This window comes from Brachycentrus maculatus, unplaced genomic scaffold, assembly GCF_059751285.1.
Source record: "Brachycentrus maculatus isolate JH-2025_06_01 unplaced genomic scaffold, ASM5975128v1 h1tg000166l, whole genome shotgun sequence".
NCBI lineage: Eukaryota > Metazoa > Arthropoda > Insecta > Trichoptera > Brachycentridae > Brachycentrus > Brachycentrus maculatus.
This window is the reverse complement of record NW_028280919.1, coordinates 1,095,215-1,121,619: the sequence shown is the minus strand read 5'-3', so window position 1 is coordinate 1,121,619 and position 26,405 is coordinate 1,095,215. Positions and strand designations below refer to the sequence as shown.

The 26,405-nt window shown below is 34.9% G+C and overlaps 1 protein-coding gene across 1 annotated transcript in view; it reads left to right on the top strand.

The window, feature by feature from the left end:
- eIF5B (eukaryotic translation initiation factor 5B) overlaps positions 1-26,405 on the top strand; it is a 165,776-nt gene that overhangs the window by 55,650 nt on the left and 83,721 nt on the right. The window contains exons 13-14 of the mRNA XM_088261796.1: positions 16,757-17,029; positions 17,751-17,858. Coding sequence (XP_088117922.1) covers positions 16,757-17,029; positions 17,751-17,858 — 381 coding nt within the window. The remainder of the gene's footprint in view (positions 1-16,756; positions 17,030-17,750; positions 17,859-26,405) is intronic.

Genomic DNA, 26,405 nt, shown 5'->3' with positions numbered 1-26,405 from the left:
TAAAAATGACTAACTGCATTTTTGTTTATTTTCTTACCAAGCAAGAGTGACTTAAATGGCCCTCTTGAACATTTTACGTTTTGTTAGTTGGTCACTTTCTCCAGTACGACTACGATATGTAAATTTAAATAAATAAAACAAACAGTGTAAGTCAGTTCCCTGCGCCAGTACCTACTGACGCCAGTAGCTTGCTTAGTGTAAATGAGGCTTAAATCTACGTGGCTTCGTCGCGGGGGACATCTGATCCGAGGCATACCGGGGCAGGGCCCGCCCGAGCGTGAAGCCCGCTGCGGTAGCGGGCGGTGCGCCGGCGGCTCGGCCGAGACGCGACCGACTTCATGGGAACGAGCACGGAGACTTTACCGTGACCCGTACCCGTAGCTAGGCTCTATGCTAGCATCTCGGCGTGTCGCCACTGGTGGCGCGTCAACGTTCTGCTATCCTGATACTCAGATTTCAGAAAAAATGGAAGGCAGATAAGCATTATCGATCAAATTAAGGCCTTACTCGCAAACGTAGAATTCGGTAAACGGCCACACGTCCCTTCACGCCCTTTTTTAAAAACATACATTGGATATCTCACCAATCTCATCTCATCTCACCTCACCTCACCAATAGATATCTCTAGTGAAGTTCTAGTGATTCAAGAACAATGTTTCAAAATTGGTTCATATATGTAGAGCTTCCGAGTATTTGAGAAGTGTGGTTGTCAATAATGGGTAGAATTGGTGAATGTTACACGTGTGTAAAGTGATCACTTAAACCAGCCTATGACGGTCGTCAGCCCTGTAAATGCCCAGACTTCCATATTCTTCTTCATCTTTGATGAGATGAGTGAAGTTCTAATGATTCAAGAATAATGTTTCAAAATTGGTTCATATATATGTTACTTCCAGGAATTTGAGTAGTATGGTTGTCAATAATAGGTAGAATTGGTAAGATAAAGAAAATATGTAAATATATAAATCTGGATATTTATATGGCTTACGGCCTGTCATAGGCTGGTTTAACTGATCACTCACCAAGTGATACACGTGTAACATTCACATTTCTACCCATGATTGACAACCACACTACTCAATTTCTATTTCAATGACTATTCGTAAGCCCCGTAAATCCCCTGACTTCCATATTCTTCTTCATCTTTGGTGAGATGTCAAAAAATAATATGAAAATAACTCCTGTAATTGGAGATAATCCAGATTTTGTGAACGAGTATTTGGACACACTCAAAATGTTTTAATAAATCGATTAAGGAAACACTTGTTGTTATATCAAAACTTTGTATAAAAACAAAGTATTTCCTTAACGATTTCAACATGTCTTACCACTAAGTAAATGCCGAAACAATAAATAAAATATAGGTCTTAATGTTGGTAGGTATTGCGACAGCCTTCAAACTATTAAAACCATACGGCTGTCCAAACTTAAAACACAGTAAGGGACATTTTTTGTAGTACGTTTTTTTGAATTTTTGGACTAAGTATAATCTACTATAATTTATATTTGAAGCACTAACTTTGTGATTCTCCATTTTATAATTAAAATGTAACTTTGTTTTAAAATCACTATAATCACTTAATCATATAGTGATTTTAAAACAAAGTTACATTTTAATTACAGCCGAATAGCCACTGCGACCGAAATTCTTTGTTTGTGTTTTTCTATTTATTTTCTCGTACGCCAATGTCTCCTATTCACGCCCGCATTCATTCATTCCTCCGTTCATTCATCGAAACGGCCCCCCTCTTCGTCCGACCACTTTCTTAATAAATGTACCCCATCCCCCCTTGCTCCAGCCAGCGGGGGGGGGGAAGTACTTCCGGAAATTTCTTTATACACTTTCCTACGGAGCGAAACGTAAGCAGCGTCCGGACTCCATTCAGCAATTTGTACAATAAAAGGCGATTTGTAAAAATGTTTGTCATGATCAATTATATATATATATATATATATATATATATATATATATATATATATATATATATATATATATATATATATATATATATATATATATATATATATATATATATATATATATATATATATATATATATATATATATATATATATATATATATATATATATATATATATATATATATATATATATATATATATATATATATATATATATATATATATATATATATATATATATATATATATATATATATATATATATATATATATATATATATATATATATATATATATATATATATATATATATATATATATATATATATATATATATATATATATATATATATATATATATATATATATATATATATATATATATATATATATATATATATATATATATATATATATATATATATATATATATATATATATATATATATATATATATATATATATATATATATATATATATATATATATATATATATATATATATATATATATATATATATATATATATATATATATATATATATATATATATATATATATATATATATATATATATATATATATATATATATATATTTTTTTTTTTTTTCTTTTTTTGACGTCTCGTCATAGATGAAGAAGAGTATGGAAGTCTGGGTATTTACAGGGTTTTGACCTTCATTAGGTGGTTAAGTGATTTTATACACTTGCAACATTCACCATTTCACACGTGATTGACAACCACAGTACTCAAATTTTCGGAACTCCTAGATACATCGATTAATATATCGCTGGTTAAATGCCAAAGGGCCACAACGCAAAAAAGTAAATTGAACTTTTTATTCCAAAAATGTCCATTTTTAACGCTAGAATCATGGGTGTCTTTCGAACATGAAAATGTTGACGATTTAAATAACATTATGATTTTTTTTTTAATATTTGTAGCACTGACTTTCTGATTTTCCATTTTATAATTAAAATGTAACTTTGTTTTAAAATAAAACAAAGTTACATTTTGATTTAAATACCGTTTTTGGAATAGAGTTTTTTTGCGTTTTGTTTTTTTTGTGTGCCTCTCAACATAGATGAAGAAGATTATGGAAATTTCGGCATTTACGGGGCTTACGACCGTCATAGGCTAGTTTAAGTGATCACACGTGTAACATTCACCAATTCTACCCCTGATTGACAACCACACTATACAAATTCTTGTAAGTTCTATGTATATGATCCAATTTTAAATCATTGTACAAGAATCACTAGAATTTTGACTAGTGACATAAATTATTGAGACGAAGCTTTTTTTATTGAGCAGAATGTATCGCTTATAATTTGACCAGATAATTTATTAACTATTATCACTGGAATGACATATAAACAGAATGTCAGAAGACAGACTTTCACGTATCGCCCTTCAAGGTAACCCTGAAGGACGCAGACCCCCAGGCAAACCTCAGAGTCAACATCCCAAGAGCGACATGCGGAGGCACAAACAGATCCCTAGGATCTACAAAAAGAAGAAGAAGAATTTATTAACAACATTTTGAGTCTGTCAAAATACTTGTTCACACATCTGAAATATCTCCAATTATAGCAGTTAATTATCGTATAATTTTTTGATATCTCAACATAAATGAAAAATAGTCTGCGCAAGTCTGAGCATTTACGGTCAAAATAATTTCATCTCTCTTATTTTTTATTTTCAAGAAGTTTTACGTCTAACACGCAATTGCGCGTGCAATTTTTTTCTATGTATATTTTCCCCCTTGTTATACGTTTGTATTATTTTCGTCGTTCACAAAATGGATCTAGCTAAGTGCGTATTGGTTAGGAGCAGGAATGGGCGTTTGACTCTGAATGAAATGTTTTCGTTTTGAATGGAATGCATCGGTCACCGCCTACTGGCTCTCTCGAGCATACCCCACAATGTGTTGTAACGACCGTACTAATATTTTCCTGTTCCCGTGTGGGATTTTAATTGCCCCCTTTTCACGCCGAACCTATGTAGGCTCTTGGAGAGGTAATCCCATCAAAAACCACCATTCAATCTTTTTCAAAACCCACGGTATGTGTCGGCTTAAGTGTGCCTTACCGAGGAATTCATTCATTCGCTTCAATAGCGTCACAATGTTTAATGTCCCGCGTGAATCATTTCCGAGGAATTTCCTTGATTTATTTATATTTTTTGCGTTTTTTCCTTATGGGTTCCGAATTTGGTTGGCTGATCACTTCCGTTCCGAGAGTAGCCTTGAATGTTCCTAGTCGCCGACTTGGCGTCACAATTATGTAAGACGTGCTTTAGGATTTTCTGCATTTAAAATCATTACTACTATGTTTTTCGATAGAGATCCTGTGTTGCGTGACATCATTATTTTATCTGTCAACCGATTTTACGTCAATTTCTTGATTTGTATTGAAGTTTTACTTATTTCATCATATTTATAATTACACACTGAGTTTTCCCGTGCCGAGAGCACATTTTACCAATACTTATTTGAATAATTATAATGAACGAATTTTTTTTTATATAATCAAATACGATAGTGGCTTAATTGTACGATCTATTTCAGATTTACCCACTTCCATTATCCATTTATGAATATTTCTTTTATATTTGATTTAAATTTTAATGACTTTATGGATAATGGAAGCTGATAGTACAACTTTATCGCATAATTTTTAAAGTTCTCGAAGGAAGTACGTATGTGTTAGATTTTGTTTGATGTGTTTCTGTGTTTTAGATTTTGTAGTTCTACATATTATGTGCGTTACTATAAAGTGCGTTAATTGTGATTTGTATGTTTTGCTGAGAGGCCCTTTTTGTGTTTTGTGAGATTTTTCATTGAATGTCAAAAATTAAGAAAAATTTAATTTAATACATAATATTTAACAACGTTTTTTTTAACCCTATGGATGGTAATTTTTTACAGGAAATTCTTTTTTAACTGGTTACGACAAGCACCTTATCATACATATGTACATATCCATCTCTGAAAATGACGCGGTGCTTGTCGAAACCGTTGGTAAAAAATACCAAAATAAAAGTGGTAAAAAACAAACTTGTATTCTATAGTGTTTTTAAAATGTGCCACAAAGTATCTGAAAAAAAAAACATTCAAGAAACAGTTTGTATTTCACTTTGATAAAATGTATCAGCTCTGAAATTTAGTTACTCACATTACTATTAGTAAAAACATGCAAGTTATTAGCATCGTATTATTTCGAAACCGCGCGAAGAGAGTCCAGATTGTGATTACAGATTGTCACCTTTCATTTCACACACCTCATTATTTGTCACGGTCGCTTTTTTTATTAAAAAAAATAACGTGGATGTTGATGAGAATTTATAGGATCTTGTTCTCAAATTTATGCCTTCCTCGTCATATAACGCAGCGACCAGCGGCCGTCCGCGACTCTCGGCCATCTCGGGAACAGACGCGCCCGTGAGAAATGATCCGAGAATATCGTAAACTACAGCGAGGATCAAAGACAACTTTGGATTCGTGATAGGTGTTTCGTGTCCCAATTATATTTATCGTGACGTTTGTGGCCAGACGCGGAGACGGCCATTTTGAAATTTTGATCGATAAACTCCGCACAATTTCCTGTAATAACTTTTGAAACGTACCTTTACAGGCGGACGGACATCAACACCTTCGCGATTTCATTTTTCAATTTATTCCGCCTATTTTTTTTATAATATAATGCCTATCACTGATAGAATTGCTATTTCGTTAGAATCGTTAAGCCTTATGAAATTCATTAATTTATTTACAACATTTTCAGTATGTCCAAATATTTGTTCACAAATCTATATTAGTTCCAATTAGGATTTATTTTGGATATAATTTTTTTTAAATCTCACCATAGATATAGAACAATATGAATGTGGAAGATTGCAAGCAATGTATTCTCCAAGTTTCGAATTTGAACAGTATATATAGAAGTTCCAAGAATTTGAGTAGTGTGGTTGTCAATCATGGGTAGAATTGGTAAATGTCACACGTGTGTAAAGTGATAACTTAAACCAGCCTGTGACGGTCGTAAGTTCCATCTACGAACATCTATAGTTCTCGATACCAGGCGTCTGTATATCGATAAATGTATATGGGTGTTTTTTTTAATATTTAAATTGTCACGTGATTCCACAAAATTAATACCAAATCAATCAAGAAATAGAAATCTTTGTGACAACCCTTTTACGGAGTAAAACCCTAAATTTGGATACGCTTTAAATATTATTAATGACGTCATAATTCTTGGTATTTTTATTATTATTATCCGCTGAGAAATGCGACCAAACGTGGAAAAAAAAATACTATCGTAATTGTTAACCCTCTTCCCGCGTCATCGACACTTTACTCTGGAGCCATTAAGCCGAATAACTTCGTTAATGCGTTATTGCCACGTGTCCTTTGAAATTTGTCCCGAGTGGCTGTTAAGTCGAGTGTTTTATCTCCGGTAAAAATGCACCAAACGGAGTGGCTTCCCCGAAATAGTCGACTTTGAACTTGTCGTTTTGGCACCGAAACAATCCGACGCGTCTACAAATGAATTAGTTAAATAAATTGTCATCTCGTCTGGTCGTTAATGGCCTAACGGCGTGGCATCCATTAGGGGGGCTCGTCGATACTGAAAGGGTTCACATGTCGCTCACTCATTTCAACAACGTCACATATCAAAAATCGACAATTTTCAGTTGTGCATATTTTCGGAATGCCCAGAAAATGTACTAAATGTACTAAGCTAAAAATATACAGCAAAAGCGGCATATTTTTAGCTTAATATTTACCCGCTACAGGGCGGAAAGTGTTGTTTTTGCATTTTGAAGAAAAGGTATTGTTTAATTTTTGTTTTGACATAGTAAATATTTTTCAAATGGAAAAAACATTCAGGTTGTACCTAAAAAGATCAGTTGCACAGTAAATAGTTCAATAAGTGGCTTGATATATATTTTAAAAACATTTTATTATATTTGAAAACTGTAAAAACGATCTCCTGAAAAATCAAGTTTTTTGATATATGACGTTGTTGAAAGGAGTGAGGAATGTGTCTCGATTGCATTACGACTAACTAGCTAACCATCGCTCAGCTTCTTGTAGGGGCAAGCAGAGAGAATGGAACCCCACACCGATCTGTCTTTGCAAACAATCTTCGCCTCTTCCGCATCCACGAATCTACCCGCCGATTATTCCGACTTCTGACCTGACCACTTATATGACACAGTATTTGAAATACTTGATCGTGCCGAGTTGTTTTCCTCGGTCTTCTTCTGCTCCTGTTTCCAATTACAATCGCCTCATTTGCAAGAACGCTGCCTTTTTTCAGGAGTTAGGATGGACTGGAGTGTGGAATTAATAACACGGTATTGATGGTATCTGTTTATTGGCAAACAACAATTCAGTACTCAAAACTTCCACATTACCTTGTCGTGAAGTTACACTACTTCGCTTGTGAATTGATTTAGACAATCATAATTGATGTAGGGTAGACTGCCCTTATATAGCTGTTGATAAGCAAAGCAAGAAGCAATGAGAAAATGCTGCGATGTTCCGGATTGGCCCACACTAGATTATCCCTTGTGTTCCCAACACAGATTAAATAAACCTTATTTTGAGCTAGAAGAATCCACTTAATGATCTTTAAATATTGTACATAAAAAGCAAGGTAAATAATAAATGCAACTCCAATCTAAAAAAAAAATAGAAAAAGCAACCGGACCATGACCGATCTTGGTACGATATCTACTACTACTACTACTACTACCATCACGCCGTTTCTCCGCAGGGGTAGGCAGAGAAGATGGAACGCCACACTCTTCTGTCCTGACATACACTCCTCGCCTTCTTCACATCCATACATCTAATCGTACATGCCCTCCGATTACGCAGACTTTTGACACCGCCAGATTTTAGGTTCTGATTGATCTGATCGTGCCAAGTCTTTTTCGGTCGTCCTCGTTCTGTTTTCCCTCTCACATATATTTTCTTAGTCATTCTCTCGTTATCCATTCGCTCCACATGTCTATACCACCGCAAAGAATTCTTCCTAATCTTTTCAATTATTCCTCGTTCAGCCTTACATTCCTTTCTTATATCTTCGTTTTTAATTCTGTCATACAATGATTTTCCACACATTCGTCTGAGGGAGCGCATTTCAACAGCGTTCACTCTGCTTTCATTCTTCCTTTGCCAGTTCCATGTTTCGCTTCCATACCAGCACGCCGTTGTGAACCGCTAGCTTGGCTTCCATGTGTCAGGTAAATGGTGTTTACATTAATAAACTCAAAAAAGTAGTCTTATACTATTTTATTTATTTATTACATTTGGCGTAGGTGGTATGAAATTGTCCGATAATAAAGCTAATTAATGAGACCGTTGGCTTTTATTATTTTTAATTCGGTGATTGCGGCCGGGGAGACATCCCCCGTCTGCGGGGTTCCCATGGCAATTGATGGAAATAGCATTCATCTCGTTAACACTGACTTTCAGTGTTGGTTTGGTTGTTGCCGCATCTTGCACTCGGGGCACTTCCGCTGCACTCACGTACGCTCAATTAAAACGGCCGAGGATATTAAACAGAACTTAGGTGTGCTCATTTTCGTGGGAAAGTTTATTGTGTTATTTAATTACGACGATTCTATAATTTCTTCTCCTTATTTTCCATATCCGCGTCCTGTGGCGGCCATTGAATTATATATTATTATTCTTCTATCCCTTATCCGCACCCAATGGTGCATAGGGCACTGCATCGTATTGACGCAGTGTTATATTGATCGTTACTCACACGAAGGCAAGGTGATCACCCCTACGCTTCGGAGACCAGTCCTGGGTAGTAATAAAAAAAGTAAAAAAATGAATGTATCTATGAAATAAGTAAAAAAAATATAACCTGAAGGTTCTTTCTCAATTTGAAGTAAATTTAATATATTTCAAAAAATTATTAAACAATACCTTTTCTTCGAAATGCAAAAACAACACTTTCTGCCCTGTAGCGGGTAAATATTGAGTTAAAAATATGCCTCTTTTGCTGGGATATAGTACATTTTCTGGATATTCCGAAAACATGCACAACTGAATATAGACGATTTTTGATTTATGACGTTCTTGAAAGGAGTGAGCGATATGGTAGAGTTCACAACCTGCCTCCAGGCTCATCTGTCGGCTGCCAGCTCTCTTGTCAAGTCTCTTATCTCTCTTGTCGGCTGCCAGCTCTCTCCCAAGTCAGGCCCGCGTCCCGAAGTTTAGACGAGAATAGCCGATGGATTATTATTGGCAACCTGATGCCTTGTTGAAGAGGCGAGTTTGATTAACGCTCTTGGAGGCATGCAGAATACATGGCCTAGCAGACGGAATCGCCTTTTCTTGACGGCAAATAACATATTTTCTTGAATGTTTTTCGCAGATACTTTGTGGCACATATCGTAGTCATACATTAGAAAGTGACCAAGTGCATTTTTTACAAAACCGTGATCATTAACTATTCGATATCTTACTAGCTTAATATTGCCCTGAAAATAATCCCAAAGGATTTTAAACTTGGAAGTATAATATATTGACTTGGTAAAAATGTCTAACTGCATTGATGCTTATTTTCTTGCCAAGCAAAAGTGACTTAAATGGCCCTCCTGAACATTTTAGGTTTTGGTAGTTGGTCACTTTACGACTACGATATTATAAACTTTGTTTTAACCTCTTTTTATTGGTACACTTTTTCCATCCGGTTTCGACAAGACCCTTGTCATCCTCAGGGTTTATGTACTAATTCTAAAACATTGAAATACTCATATTAAATATTGAAATATATTTTATAAAATAACATATTTACTTACTCAATACATGTGCGTGTTGAATTGAGTATGCTTAAAGTCAGCATTAACAACATTCAGATCTTGAATGAATGAGATTGAATCTGGTTACTGATCTGGGCACTTCTGATAATGGCTCTTGAATGCCCTTACAATTATTTATCTTACAACATTAATTTGCATATTTCCCTTCGTACTTGAATGGAACCACATTGCGTGAAACTAATGTTAGATGAGTTCTCACCTGGAGGTATGAAATAAAGTTTTTTATTATTATTATCTAGAACGTACTTCTTTAATATGGTATCATTCACAATCTTGATTGTGAATGATACAGAATAATGAATTAGAATCAGTGTTTAACATGTTCTTATTAATTTTATTGTTTACATATATCGCTCACTCCTTTCAACAACTTCATAAATCAAAAAACTTGATTTTTCAGGAGATCGCTTTTAAAGTTTAAACATATAATGAAATGTTTTAAAAATAAATATCGAAATAAATATTGAACTTTTTATTGTGCAACGATTTTTTATATATGATGTTGTTGAAAGGAGCGAGCGATATTTCATACGTCATTTTCCCGCACATACATCTGAGAGATCGCATTTCTACAGCATCCAGTTAACTGTAATACATATGATGATTTGTTAAATGACCATCATTTCATTGTCATGTAGATTTGTCCATTTACAACATTTTGAAAGTGTCCAAATACTTGTTCACAAAATCTGGATTATCTCCAATTACAGGAGCTATTTTCATATTATTTTTTGACATCTCATCAAAGAATATAATATAATATAAATAATATAATATGTAATATATAGATTTGTCCAGCTTATCTTTGGAGTTAGTTCAATGTTAGTTCAATTAATTCCTCGCTCCAAAAATATTTAATTTGCTGCCCGAAACCATTAAGATTTCCAGGAGTGATCAGGTCTTTAAGAACAGTGTCCGTTGATGGTTACTTAACATTGGAAGGGACAAGGTGGAAAGTGAATTAATTAAAGTCCAGGTGTAATTATCACATTGAAAAACCTTAAAACATAAATTATTTTTGTATCTCCTGTATCTTATGTTTATAATCTAATCATTAAAAAATATATATATATTAAAAATTAAAAAAAATATATATAAACTTTGTATTACCGTGTTAGTATTCGGCTCAACACAGGCCATGCCTAAAGAGCCGTAATACGTATAATAAATGTGTATATGAAATGAATATGTATATTGAATGTATCTATGTATTATGAAAAAAAAATAATAATAAAAAAAAAATAAAAATAAATGTATTCATTGGAATATCGCGACATCATAATGCATTTCTTTTCCATCGAATCGCCTGTTTTATATGTGATTTCTGTATTTGCCAAGCGCGTGCCGGTCCGAAATGATTCCGAACATACGAGTTTGTGCTGATTTCCGTTTGTGTGTACACCACGCGGAATAATAAGCAATCTGACCTTGGTCACGCCGATTGCCGTGCGCAATCTCTCCCATTAGAAACGCCTAATGAAGTTTCGAGCATTTTAACTAGCCTGCGCCGGTCGCCCCTGTTCTTCTGGCTTGTTCGTGCATTCACCATCTTTTTTATTGTCCGTGGAATTCTTCTTGATTCTCCGCAATTAAGAATATTTTTCGGAATTTAAATGGCTTCAATTCAAAATCATCCCATTTACATATTACCTGCGTGCCGGGAATCGGATGCAGCTATCTCAATGTTTTGCGTTCGCCACCTTAACAACATATTTCGTAGTCATACAGGAGAATGTGACCAAGTGCATTTTTAACAAAAACGTGATCATTGACCATTTGATATCTTACTAGCTTAATATAGCCCTGAAAAAAATCTCAAAGGATTTTAAAGATGGAAGTATAATATATTAGCAGTATAAAAAATGACTAATAGCATTGATGTTTATTTTATTGCCAAGTAATAGTGACTTAAATGGCCCTCCTGAACATTTTACATTTTATCAGTTGGTCACTTTCTCCTGTACGACTTCGATTTATTCAATATTACCCTGGACGGAGGGTTGATCACCTTTCCTTCATGTGTAAACGATCAAGATAACACAGCGTTTATATGACGCAGTTCTCTATGCACCATTGGGGTGCTGATAAGGGTTTTTTAAAAAACCTTAACAAACTGTTCACTTTTACAGCAAATAATTTAAAAACTATCTTACCTTCGGGCCGCTTCTCCGCAGGGATAGGCCGAGAGACTAGAACGCCACATCAATCTGTCTTTAAAAACAATCTTCGCCTCTTCCATATTCATGCATCTCCTCATACATCCCTGTCGATTATTCCGACTCCTGGTCTGACCACTTTCAAATATATGAAATAATTGATCTGCCATGTTTTCCTCGGTCTTGCTCTTTTATTTCTAACTACATTTGCGTCAATTTTTTTACTGTTCTTTCTTCACTAGTTCGATTCACGTGCGCAAACCATCTCAAAACACCTTTCTTAACTTTATAGACAATACTTATCTCAGTTTGCATTCTTTCCTTATATCACCATCGTTTTGCATCATCTAACAAACGTTATATGTATATTATTATTATTTACGTTTATTACTAAGTTATTAATTAATTTTTTTCCATTCTGCTTTCAAGTATCCAGATTATTTTTTGGTTCGCAAACAATGAAAAACACATAATGTGAAATGAAATACACTGCAATAATAATACGTTAAATATTTTTCATCAATTAGATGAGAGTACAACAAACTTACAGAAACAATTAAAAGCACAGGTTTAATACATAGATATAAAAAGAAAAAATAGAAATTTGGAGGTAAAAAATGAGTAATAACACTAAAAAGTAATGAGAAAGAAAAATTCAAAATTAAAAGCAAAATTAAAATAAGCTACAGGATTAAGGTAGAAAATTCAAGACTCTATTTCAATTCGATTTCACCTATCTGTTATTAAAAATGTCATTGTCAATGTCAATGTGTTGCGAATAGACAGCGAAATCTGGTTAGCAATTGTACATGTGCTAATAAGTATACTCCTGAAGCCTGCGTGTACCTATTCATATGAAAGTGTATATGAAATAAAAGTGGCGTTTGCTAGCTCTGAATCCTTACATATAATATATTATAAGTTCGTAAGTGTTCTGTTTCTTCACACAATTCATTATTCGTCTTGGTGTGGAGTAAATTATATTTAAATTCCTTCTGGTGAGTCTTGAAGGCGACTCTAGGCATCGCCGTAGTATTGTAAATGTGTGAAAATTCGTAAGGAAGAATATCATTAATTACATCCACGGAGGGGAGATGCACGCCGGGCGGTGAATGAACTGTGCATAGTTCACTTTAATTAAATTACAGTAATTAAAAAGAAACTCAGAAATCCGACTGAATTATTTGATTATTATTGAAATTCTACGCCGCGCCTTGATTTTACTGAGATTATAATTAATACTGCTCTATGATACTCTCCTTATCATTCATCTTTCACTTTGTGTATTACCACTTCAAATTCGCTTAAAAAATAACCATTCCCTCGTCAGGCCAAATGTGAATATGCTTTGGTCGCCTATTTAAGGTGATAAGGAGCCGTAATAATCGTCGGGTATGTATGAGGAGATGCATGAATGTAGAAAAGGCAAAGAATGTTTGCATAGACAGAGTGGTGTGGCGTTCGATTCTCTCTGCCTACCCCTGCGGGGAAGCGGCGTGATGGTTAGTTTATTAGTTAGTTATAATTTTCCTGAATTTGCCAATTACCTTCTATCTGAAGACCATAATTTCGATAATTCTACGGGCGTAGAAATTCAATATATAAATAAAAATTATACTGCTACCATCACGCTGTTTCCCCGCAGGAATAGGCTGAAAGGATGCAACGCCACACTCTTCTGTCCTGACATACACTCCTCGCCTCCTTCACATCAATACATCTAGTCATACATTCCTTCCGATTACGCAGACTTTTGACACCACCAGATTTTAGGTTCTGATTGATCTGATCGTGCCAAGTCTTTTTCGGTCGTCCTCGTTCTGTTTTCCCGCTCACATTTCTTAGTCATTCTCGCGTTATCCATTCGCTCCACATGTTATTACCACCGCAAAGAACTCTTTCTAATCTTTTCAATTACTCATTGTTCAGTCTTACATTCCTTTCTTATATCTTCGTTTTTAATACAATGTCATACAATGATTTTCCACACATTCGTCTGAGGGAGCGCATTTCAACGGTGTCCACTCTGCTTTTATCCTTCCTTTGCCAGTTCCATGGTAAAAATTATACACACTTATTTATTCAATATTACCCTGGACTGGTACTATAATCGGATGGCTGGTCACCTTTCCTTCATGTGTTAACGATCAAGAAAACACTGCGTTTATATTATACATTGCCATATGCACCCTTGGCATGCGGAATGTTTATTTGACTCCTCCCCCTGGGAACCGAACCCGGGACCTCTAGAATGGTAACCGAGCGTGTTGACCATTACACTACGGAGGCGGACACATTTACACACACACACATACACACATGCAAATATATCAGGATTATCATCAATGTAGTGAAACTTACATTTAGCGAGTGTTTTTGCCTAGAATTTTCACTCATGAATTACATGAAATTATAGTAACTTTAAACATAAAGAGTAAATCCACTTACAAGTAGGCATTGGCTATGAAACTTATAAAGTTGAAGCCTGAGTAGGGACATTATAAACGGTGTTGCATAAGCCGTAGCTAGATTTCAGATTCACTTAAACGTTAGGTAATTAAAAAAAAAAATTAATACCTAAATGATGCCTAAATGCATTATTTCTTTGTATGCTGTGTTATCATGTTACCATCCTTTCACGCTATGATTACAATAAAGATTGTACGTAAATGGGTCAGAGTATGGCAAATGATATCGTCCGTATTCAAACACGGAAGAGCCCTGCCCTCCAAAGTAAATAAATATGTAGCTTTATGTACTAAAGGCTTGGTTGTCTATTGCTAAAGTTCCTGTTGCTTAAATGCACGATTTATTTTAGTATTCGGGCCGTCGATTCCAAGGGAAGTTAACACCTTAACTATGATACATAATCTAGATAACTTTATTAATTAATAAAGTTAACTTAATTGTTATACGGATCGAAAACCGGTTTATATGTACATATATCGCTCACTCCTTTCAAGAAATCATAAATCAAAAATCGTCAATTTTCAGTTGTGCATGTTTTCGGAATGCCCTAAAAATGTACTATATCCCAGCAAAAGAGGCATATTTTAAACTTAATATTTACTCGCTACAGGGCAGAAAGTGTTGTTTTTGTATTTTGAAGAAAATGTATTGTTAATAACTTTTTTAAATAACTTAATATTTTTCAAATGGAAAAAAAAATTAGGTTTTACCTTAAAAGATCTGTTGCACAATAAAAAGTTCAATGAGTGTCTTGATATTTATTTTTATATTGTATTATATTTTTAAACTTTAAAAACGTTCACCTGAAAAATCTAGTTTTTTTTTATTCATGACGTTCTTGAAAGGAGTGAGCGATATGTCATTAGAAACAAAAGTCGAGAACTAAAGTTAGGATTATCTTTATTACGCAGATAACAAGTTATCTTTTCACTGTGATCGCCCATCAGATCGTATTTTTGTCCTCAGTCATTTTGGATTTAAATATAATATAAACATTTCTTTATGAGGTATGTTTTTTCATGGATGTTGATTTTATTCCTATAAAATATCCAAACATTTTTCTCGTCTCATTCGCGAATCTTCTTGCCAACATTTTTTTCACTTAAAAAATATATTTATACATCTCTTAAGTAACGTTTGCTCAATCAATCGAATTTCTAGACAAAAAATGTCCTATCCAATAGAAGAGTGCATCTTTTACCGAAAAATGAAGTTTTACTGTCGAAAAAAACAATTATTTTATCGCTACTGCTCGTTAAAATAAAACATTATGGCGGAATGCATACAACAATAACAAAAAAAAACAAAAACAATTATAATCTAGTCATAAATTTTAAGCTGTCTTATGTTAGAATAATAGAGAACCGATAAAAGTATGCCTTAAAATCATCCTATACAATTTAATTCATCTAACACTTCCTTCAGTTGTTTTATACCAACCGAAGAGTGTTAGTATTGGGTAGAAATCGAACTGTTATCATTATTTCCATAAATACTAGACTTGGGTGATCGGAATATAAAAACCGAAGTAATTAATAAGTACTTAAATATCGTCGTTAAAGAAGTCGTTACATACTACGATCTACGGTTTTTGGATTCGATAATTTTAAGCTGATCACGCCATTAAGTTTACAAATTTGATAGTGTAATGCGTATTTCTAACTCGTATTATATTTGACAATCAATCAAAAACTTTGGAAGCTTGAAATAAATATTAACCGAGTAAAAATAACGAATACCATTCTAATGCGCGAACTCTTTATTTTGTCTCTAAGGAACACTCTAGCTGACCATCTAAGCATTCGTATTTCAGCAGTTTCTAGTTGCCTACAGTAGGTGTTATACCATACATCGTCCAGCATTTGGAGCCATAGAGGAGTGCAGATCTGTCTATTGTTCAGTGGACTTTTCCCTTATGCTTGGCTGGCATTTTTGGGTCACAAAGGACTCCCGTCTTTCATCTAGCACAACCTCCATTCTTGTGTATCAGTTTATTAGTCACATCCCTTATTTTATTTATTGATTCGACATTAACTTTGTGGAATGACATGATTATTTTATTAAAATTAAACACTCGAATAATCCACTTAATCGAGTTTTATTTTTATTTACGACTAGTTTCGAAAACGACAGTTGTTTTCATCTTCTGGTACAAATTAAATTGATGTTTTAATTTGTACTAGAAGATGAAAACAACTGTCGTTTTCGAAACTAGTCGTAAATAAAAATAAAACTCGATTATGTGGATTATTCAAGTGTTTAATTTTAATAAAACATCCCTTATTGATTCGTTAAAATCGCCTCTATTTAATTGAAACCCCTTTTGGTCGTAATTGGATGTTTTTTTCCCTCGCAGTACTCGGCGATCAGGATCGGGCCGGTGGTGAAGCGCGACGTGATGAAGGCGTCCGCCATGCTGGAGCACGAGTCGCAGTACGCCGTGATACTGGCCTTCGACGTGAAGATAGAGCGGGACGCCCAGGAGATGGCCGACAACCTGGGCGTGACGATCTTCCAGGCGGACATCATCTACCACCTGTTCGACAAGTTCATGGCGCACCGGGAGGCGCTGAAGCAGAGGAAGCGAGAGGAATTCAAGCACGTGGCTGTCTTCCCTTGCAAGCTCAAGGCAAGTCACTTGTATCATTTTTTTTTTCATAAACAGTGTATATTTCTCAATATTATTAATATTTAAAGCATTTACTTTGTGGTAAGTCATTTTTACTAATTTATTTTATTACAAAATTTATTTTATTATCACTACATAGCCTTTCTCCTTCCCAGCAGAACCAAAATATCTATACATAAGTATATCGCTCACTCCTTTCATGAACGTCATAAATCAAAAAATTGATTTTTCAGGAGAACGTTTGTAAAGTTTAAAAATATAACACAATGTATTAAAAAATAAATATCAAGCCACTTATTGAACTTTTTACTGGGCAACAGATCTTTTTAGGTAAAACTTGAATGTTTATTCTCCATTTGAAAAATATTTGGTATGTTTAAAAAAATAATTAAACAATACATTTTCTTCAAAATGCAAAAACAACACTTTCTGCCCTGTAGCGGGTAAATATAAAGTTTAAAATATGCAGCTTTTGCTGGGATATAGTACATTTTCTGAGCATTCCGAAAACGTACACAACTGAAAATTGACTATTTTTAATATATGACGTTGTTGAAAGGAGTGAGCGATATGTGAAACATACGTACCTATGTAAATCTCTTCATCCTTCAACGTTCGAGGGGCGCAACACTAAAATTTATACAAAGTTTCACTCAGTGATGTTCAATGCATCGAAAGACGTGTCACAATAGATTTATTTATTGTGATTTTTTTTCTCTAGATATTACCCCAGTTCATTTTCAATTCCCGAGACCCAATTGTCATTGGTGTCATCGTGGAGGCTGGGATAGTCAAAGAAGGCACTCCAATCTGTGTTCCTAGCAAAGAGGTGAGTCTTTAAAATATTTTCATCTTGTTATTCCAGCTCATTTTCTTCTTCAGTTTGTTTTATTGGACTATTGAAGAAAATTTTTAAGAAAATACAACGTTGTCGCTAAATATGAATATTATTTTTTAAAAATTACATTGTTATCTATTCTAACTTTTTTTCAAAAAATTAAATATTACACGTTTCTTAAATACTTCATTGACTATTATTATTTATATTTTCAATTTAAAAAGCTTGACTAACCATCACGCCGCTTCTCCGCAAGGGTAGGCAGAGAGAATAGAACAGCACACCACTATCTTTGCAAATATTCTTCGCCTTTTCCACATTCATGCATCTCATCATACATACCCGCCGATTATACCGACTCCTGACCTGACTGCTTTCAAGTATTTGGTATACCTGATCGTGCCAAGTTTTTCTTGGTCTTCCTCTGCTCCTTTTTCCAACTACATTTGCCTCGTAAATTTGTTTTACCGTCCTTTCCTCACTCATTCGTTCCACATGTCCAAACCATCTCAACACACTTTTTTTTTTATTTAAAAATATATTTAAAAAAAAATTAATTCTGATATCGTTATATAATCAATCATTCAAAGTTTTTCACGGTTAAATATATTTTTTTAAATTATTACTACTGCTTTCAAAGTCCCTATCACTGTCTGCGGGGCATGTAAGTCAGTACTGACTAGTGTGAAAATGTCAGGACACGCAAGTGTGGCGTTCTATTCTCTCTGACTACCTCTGCAGGGAATCGGCGTGATGGTAGTAGTAATAGTAGTCAATTTCGCAAGCCGTGGTCGCGACTGTAGCGACATACATGCACATAAGCGCTCGTGTCCGCTTTATGAATGAAACTGCATCGCGCCTTGGTGCACAACCTGACCGCTCAGGGAGGGGTCTCCGGTTCGAGTCTCTCGCCCATAAATTATATATAACGCCGCGAGTTCGCCTTTGCGCATTCGCGAATGACCACTTCTAAAAACCTGAATGGACCGATCTCCGTTTACGAGTATATTGATCCGAACTTGATGTATTTCAAATGCCTCTACCTCCATTCATGAAGCTTCTTTCATGGCGTTAGATTTAACAAAGTTGTCGTCTTTTCTATTGGCGATATTAATATTTACAACATTTTGAGTGTGGCCAAATTCTTGTCCACAAATCTGGATTATCTCCGCTTAGGAGTTATTTTATATATTTTTGACATTTAACATAGATGACTTTTTCATCTATCTTCAGATATCATATAGAAATCTGGCAATTTACAGGGCTTACGACCGTCATCGGCTTGGTTAAGTGATCACTTTACGCACTCGTTTTTGTATTGAGAAAATACGTTTTTCTTCGAAATAATTTTATGGTTTTGAAAAGAAAAGACTTATTTAAAGGTAATGAGTTAAAATGTAAATACATCAAAAAATATATGCATATTCTAAAAAATACTTTAAAAATATCCAATATACATTCTTTAAAAAATATTAATTTATTTTTTTAACTCATTACACGTGTATCGGGCGTGGACACACGTGTAATGAGTTAAAAAAATTAATATTTTTCCATGCATATTCTAAATGACCAAAAAATATCTTATCTACATTCTTTAAAAAAAATCGGACGTGGACACACGTGCAGCCCTGACCGCGGCCGAACGGATTCTGATTCTGAATGCTTGAGACAAGCTCGAGATTTAGCCTTAACTCTTTTTTCGTACTGTTTTCGATTGGTAGTTTTGCCAACGGGCTCTGTCGGGCACCGAACGGATTTATAAATCTAAATGAAGTCGAGAGCGGGGCCTCGGGGCTGTGTCCCCGGCTGGCTACCTGCGCCCCCCCGCTTGACCGACTAATGCTCCACTTCCTGCGCACCTGCCGCCTGCGCCATCCCCGGGGACCCACCAAACTGGTAACCGGTCATGCTCGGGGAATAATTCCTTTATTTCCATGACCGAATAATTATTCTTCATCGGATTGAAGTGTAGTAAAATTATCTTTAAAAATAACTTATGATGATGAATTAACAGCTATTAGTTTCCACATATATTTTATTTGGCCAGTGTCCTATTTTCGTCGTTACCGACATCATCACACAGTCTAATAGACTTAAAGCTCCCGCCAAATTCTCAGGTCTGTTATAGAAACTTCATTCGAACTCTTATAAAAAAAAATAACTTGGAACATCAAAAAAATCTTATGTTGGTTTTTAATCAATCATGCAATGTTTTTCGCGATCCGATAATTATAAATCAATAAAAAATTACTTATGCTTCCAACGTCTCTATCACTGTGTAGTAAAATTATACTGACTAGTGTGAAACTTTTTTTTTTTTGGGTCAAAATAAATATGGGTGAGATTCGCTCTCGTATTTATTTAAAAATCACCCTGGACCCGTACATCCATACGTAGTTTCAAATCTATGTATGAAACATCCATACATAGTATCAAATCTATGAACTAAGAACTAGCACGGGAATCCACCATCATTACATAATATATGATAACGCTCACTCCTTTCAATAACGTCATAAATAAAAAAACTTGATTTTACAGGAAAACGTTTTTAAAGTTTAAAAATATAATACAATGTATTAAAAATAAACATCAAGCCACTTATTGAACTTTTTACTGTGCAACAAATATTTTTAGGTAAAACCTGAAGGTTCTTTCTCCATTTAAAAAATATTTAGTATATTTAAAAAAATAATTAAGCAATACCTTTTCTTCAAAATGCAAAAACAACACTTTCTGCCCTGCAGCGGGTAAATATTAAGTTAAAAATATTCCGCTTTTGCTAAGATATAGTACATTTTCTGGGCATTCCGAAAACACGCACAACTGAAAATTGACGATTTTTTATTTATGACGTTTTTGAAAAGAGTGAGCGATATATAAACAAGTTTAAAAAATACAATTAACAAATTGAGGCTGATGTGTAATTTGCCTGGTCTTAACAGGAGTAGATTTGCCACCAGAAGAATGCCAATAAGAGATCCAATAATAGCGTATCCAATCCTTGAAGGCCTGCAAGTTGCTGATAAATCCTTTCTGCCTACCCCTAAGCGAAAGTGGCACGATAGTGAGTTAGGCAAATAGCGACAGCAGATACATTCAAAAGGCCCATCTTCCACAGAGGACGTTAGTACGATTTTTTTCCTAAATCATTAGTTTTTTAGCTGTTTTTTTTATGATCGAATACGTCCAGCACTAGTTTGTCTTCATTCTTAGCCAAACTGGTATCACTATTGCCCTAAACAAGTGGGAATATATCTTCCGAACCGTCTGACAGTTGCATTGATGCTCGTTTGATAGATGTTCTCGTTGACCATAGAATCTTACGTATCGTGATTAAATCGCCTACATTTTCAAAATAATGAACTCCAATGCCAGTTCAATTAGCCCATATGTTACCTACAATGTATTTTTTGATTTGGCGTTTAATTTGTAAAACTCCAGTTTCATTTATGTCATTATTTTTTAATCAAACACAGATTTTTTGAGTCTACTAAGTTGTACTTTATTAATGAAAAAAAAAACACATAAAAATATAAATTGTGACAATTCGCTCACTCCTTTCAAGAACGTCATAAATCAAAAATCGTCAATTTACAGTTGTGCATGGTTTCGGAATGCCCAGAAAATGTACTATATTACAGCAAAAGCGGCATATTTTTAACTTAATATTTACCCGCTACAGGGCAGAAAGTGTTGTTTTTGCATTTCGAAGAATAGGTATTGTTTATGTATTTTTTTAAATATACTAAATACTTTTCAAATGGAGAAAAAACATTAGAGTTTTACATAAAAAGATCTGTTGCACAGTAAAAAGTTCAGTGGCAAAAAGTGTCAAAAGTGGCTTGATATTTATTTTTAATACATTGTATTATATTGTTAAACTTTAAAAACGTTCTACTGAAAAATTAAGTTTTTGTATTTATGACGTTCTTGAAAGGAGTGAGCGAATTGTGTCGCCTAGTTATGGCATTTTCAAACAAATGTGAAGATTATATAGCCATATAAGGACCGTCAGTGCATTTAATCTTCACATTCGTTTGGAAATACCATAACCAGTCGAAACAATTGTCACAATATTAATTTGTATGTGTTTTTTTTTATATATAATAAAATACAGCTTAGTAGACTCAAAAAATCTGTATTTGATTTAAAAATGTATACATAAATTGGTAATATGCTGAATTAATTAGGTGTTCAAATTGAAATTACGTTTTATTCTAATTCTCGACGAATCTAGTTTCTTCCGTTGGAGAAGATACCATATACCTTTAACTAATATTTGTTTATTTGTAGTTTTTTTTAAGTATTGAAATTTTTTTGGTACGCCCTTTGTATCCGACTAATTACCTTTATCTCAAATCGGATATTTTCGTATGTATTATGTACGTACGTTCATTGTCCTACAAACCATCTTATCCGGTCGTTACAAATGCGTGTGATGTAGAACTCGCATCTATGAATAACGCTATTTCTTGCTGAATTATCTTTTTTTCTATCTTTTCCCATTATGAATATTGTTTGTGTGCGTAGTAATGACGGCAATGTGCCGCCTCGGTGGTGCGGCGCCTCTGCTATTGTGTCGGATGAAGTCATTACGGTTCTCGTCTCCGCGCCTCCCGCGATTTCTGTGCGCCTGGTATCCAATCCTGACTTAACCAAGCGTTAGAGTGCTGAGAGTCGATATATCGACTCTGGTATACTTTGCCAAAAGCGCGACCGTCGATGTGCTGACGATGACGCCAGTGTATTTTGGCGGTCGAGCTGGTAAGTCTTGTCGCTAGACATCTTGCTTTATGGTTGCTATCAATTAGAACATTATTGGTGACGTTAATAAAGGAACTCAAAATGAAGGAAATTACCGCCATATGTGAAAGGAAATGGAGGCGGAATAATAGGTAGTACTTACTGTAATAATTACCGAGTGAAAGAGAAAAATAGCAGCATTGGCTACGGTTCAGATTATCCAAATAAAACAAACATATTACTGTTTTTTATCACTCTGTTGCCTACTTCTTACTGACTCAACACGATCAATATCTCCATTTTAATCTTCTGAATCGTAATAATATTTATCTTATACAGTTACCTTAATCTTTTCTGAATCTTGAAGAATATGATAGTTACATATATTAAAATCATATTTTTTAATGATTTGGCATTAAATTTGTGAAAAAACATGCTTTCAATATAAGAATAAATAAAACTTAAACTAAATAAAATAAATCTCTTGTATGTAAAACCACTTTCTGAGTTTCTAAATGTAAACACGACTAGTTTCGAGAACTGCAGATATTCTCATCGGCAGGTGAAAATACTATTGTTTTTCACCCGTTTATAAACTCAAAATGTAGTATTATACGAGACTTTATTATTTTATATAAATATTGAAATCATTTGTGTATTTTTTTTTCCTTTCTAACCGCGATTTACGGATCTATTATCATCTGTTGTCCGTTTTCGGAAACACTTTTCTCGGAAGAAATGTCGCCCATACCCATGTTTCTCAACCGGCCGTGTGTTGATTATGTCAATAATTCTCGGTAAATGTGAGTAAAGCGACAATTTATTAAGAAACGCTACGACTGGGCTCCGCTCACGTCGCCGACGAAGCCTACGCCCGAATATATAAGATATAAGCCCGCTCGAGTGCCTCCGTCACGTGTGTGTGGGTCTCCATTCTTAGGCAGATCAAGCTTCCTTATACGTGTCGATTTACTATTTTGCTAGCGTGGACGGCGCGCCCTCGCGCACGCCGTACGGCCGAATCGGGGATATTTATTTTACTTCATTCACGGAGGACGCCGTAATGGCCGTTGGGAAAGAATCCGGTGGGCCAGACGCCCAGACGTATCCGGTGCGATGACTCTCCGGCGGAGTGCCCCAGGGCTGTCCATCTTGCCCTCTCATGAAATAAATAGCGAAGGACGTTAGTACCATAGACCAAGCTAGGACACTAAATACCGAACCCTCTTCTGGTGGAACGGAAGACCTGTTGACGACAGCCAACAGTCCTTCTCTTGAGGAGTTTTACGTGGTTGAATCTCAGCAATGAGCAAATGCTAAGAAGATCCTGATAACGATTAAAAGGACTTGCTTTTAAATGTTTCATTGCATTCACTCTCAAGTTTCCCATTATGCAGTTTCAAGTCACTAACTAATTATATGATCAATTAAACTAGTTTATGACAGGTCGTAAGCCTCGTAAATATCCATATTTTCTTTTTGTTCTTCATCTATATTGAGATGTAAAAATAACCCCAAGAATTGCTAATTTCGTCCCATTTTCGCAATCCCCTAGAGAATAAGTGGCCATCACCGCTTATCATATTCTGACTTGGGTAAATTATCGTCTCTCTTTTAGGGATACCCTTTCCGACTAAGTGTACCAAACAATCTTATTTCTAATCCTGATGCATTTCACAAACTGAATCGACACGAATTTTCTGCAAACATTTTTGGAACTGCAATCAATTAACTCAGTAACGGGCTTTTACTAAGAAGCGATATCTTTCTAACTGTCAAAAGAGACTAGTTAGAATGGGCTGGTTTGTGTCTCGATGAATCTGTCCAGATAGGTGGACTGGTAGTGCTAATAAAAGACACCTAATAAAAATCAATGTAACGAACAGAACGAAAGAAGTCATGGCAATGAATGAAAGGGATTCTAGAAGAATTTATTTGAAGGAAATTGGGAATTTATAAATAAATGACATGAGGAAATTATAAACAACATTTTGAGTGTGTCCAAATACTTGTTCACAAAATCTGGATTATCTAAAAATTATCTGGTGAAATTATAAGCTTAAATAATAAAAATGAAAATGATATATTCTGGCGTTTCTCATGTGTGTGATTATTATCCAGAATTCGGACCTCACATAGTAATAAAAGGGTTTCTGCTTAGTAAAAAGCTTCTTTTCATCTCACCAATAGATGTCTCTAGTGAAGTTCTAGTGATTCAAAAATAATGTTTCAAACTTCCAAGAATTTGAATAGTGTGGTTGTCAATAATGGGTAGAATTGGTGAATGTTACACGTGTGTAAAGTGGTCAGCCCCGTAAATGCCCAGACTTCCATATTCTTCTTCATCTTTGATGAGATGTCAAAAAAGAATATGAAAGAAATATACATTGTGAATCAGTCGATGCAATTATATGGATCCACGTTCGCATCATCCGACTCGGTTACACTTGTCGTGTGGGAGTAATGTGATCTTCTTAAAGGACACGCGGTGTGCTGTTGTACCTCATCTCGGTACAGCCTCCACGCACCGAACTAAAACAATTACCACCTATATCTCGATACGTACCGTCATCTTATGGTCGCGTTACATATTCATGAGATGTCTCAATCCGCACGAAACGCTCAAAAACAATTCGGCCCCTTTTAAATGTCATCCGTCTGAAGATTCTCCTTTATTGCTTCGGCATAATTTGAGGCATGTACGTATTTATTGTCACTTGTGTGTTTTGCGTGGATGCCTTCTAGGGAAAATGGAATTATACCCACGCCCCGCGGATCATGTGTGTGTGTGTTCTATGTCATTTGATATTTAGACAAGGATGCCGCAAGCCGCAGCGTGTGGATTATATGTACACACAACGTTTGACCTCATAACGCGAGCTTATCGATCTTATGTGTTGCTTTCTAATATAGGGTGGTTTCCTGGTGTGGCGAGCATATCAATAACACTTGAAATAAAGGTGACATGAGATCACTCGGTCCGACATGATATTCGTTGTTTTGACTTTGTTTTGTATTTTATACTGCTGGGTGCAGCCTCTTCTATTTTTTCCAAACTTCTCTTGTTTGTTTTTTTTCAATCCACTCATTACCCGTGACGGGGACAATGTCACCATCACAATGAAACAACAAAAATACACATTGCCATATTTTACTTTCGTTTTTAATTGTTTTGTATAAGGAGATACATGAATGTGGAAGAGGCAAATAATGTTTGTCAGTAATGTCTGTCATCATGAACCCTTTCACTCAGGTCATCAACTTCTATTGACTAACAAAATACACTTAGTAGTTTAAAATGTCATATTTATCTGGTTTTGAAAGTAAATTCAACTTTGAATATAATAGCGGGTATTTTATTCAGGCTAATTCCAACCCTTATCCACACCCCAATGGTGCAGGGCACTGCATTATATGAACACAGTGTTATCTTGATCGTTAACACACGAAGGAAAGGTGATCAGCCCTCCGCTTTAGGTACCAGTCCAGGGTAATATTGAGTAAATATTAGAGTGAAAAAAATCACTAATATTTATTTGACCCCCCCTGGGAATCGAACCCGGGACCTCCATAATGGTAGCCGACCGTGCTGACCATTACACTACGGAGGCGGACAGTTCAGGCTAAAGGTTTTAAATAACAGGGATTATTAAAACTTGTTGGAAAAAGGGAATTTTAGAGTTAACTTTTTTTGCCAGTATACCCACGATATTTTACTCCTGTTTCCATGAACCTGGAGCGCTGGATTACCTTGTCTTAATGTAATTTACGATCAAGTTAATACCGCATTGA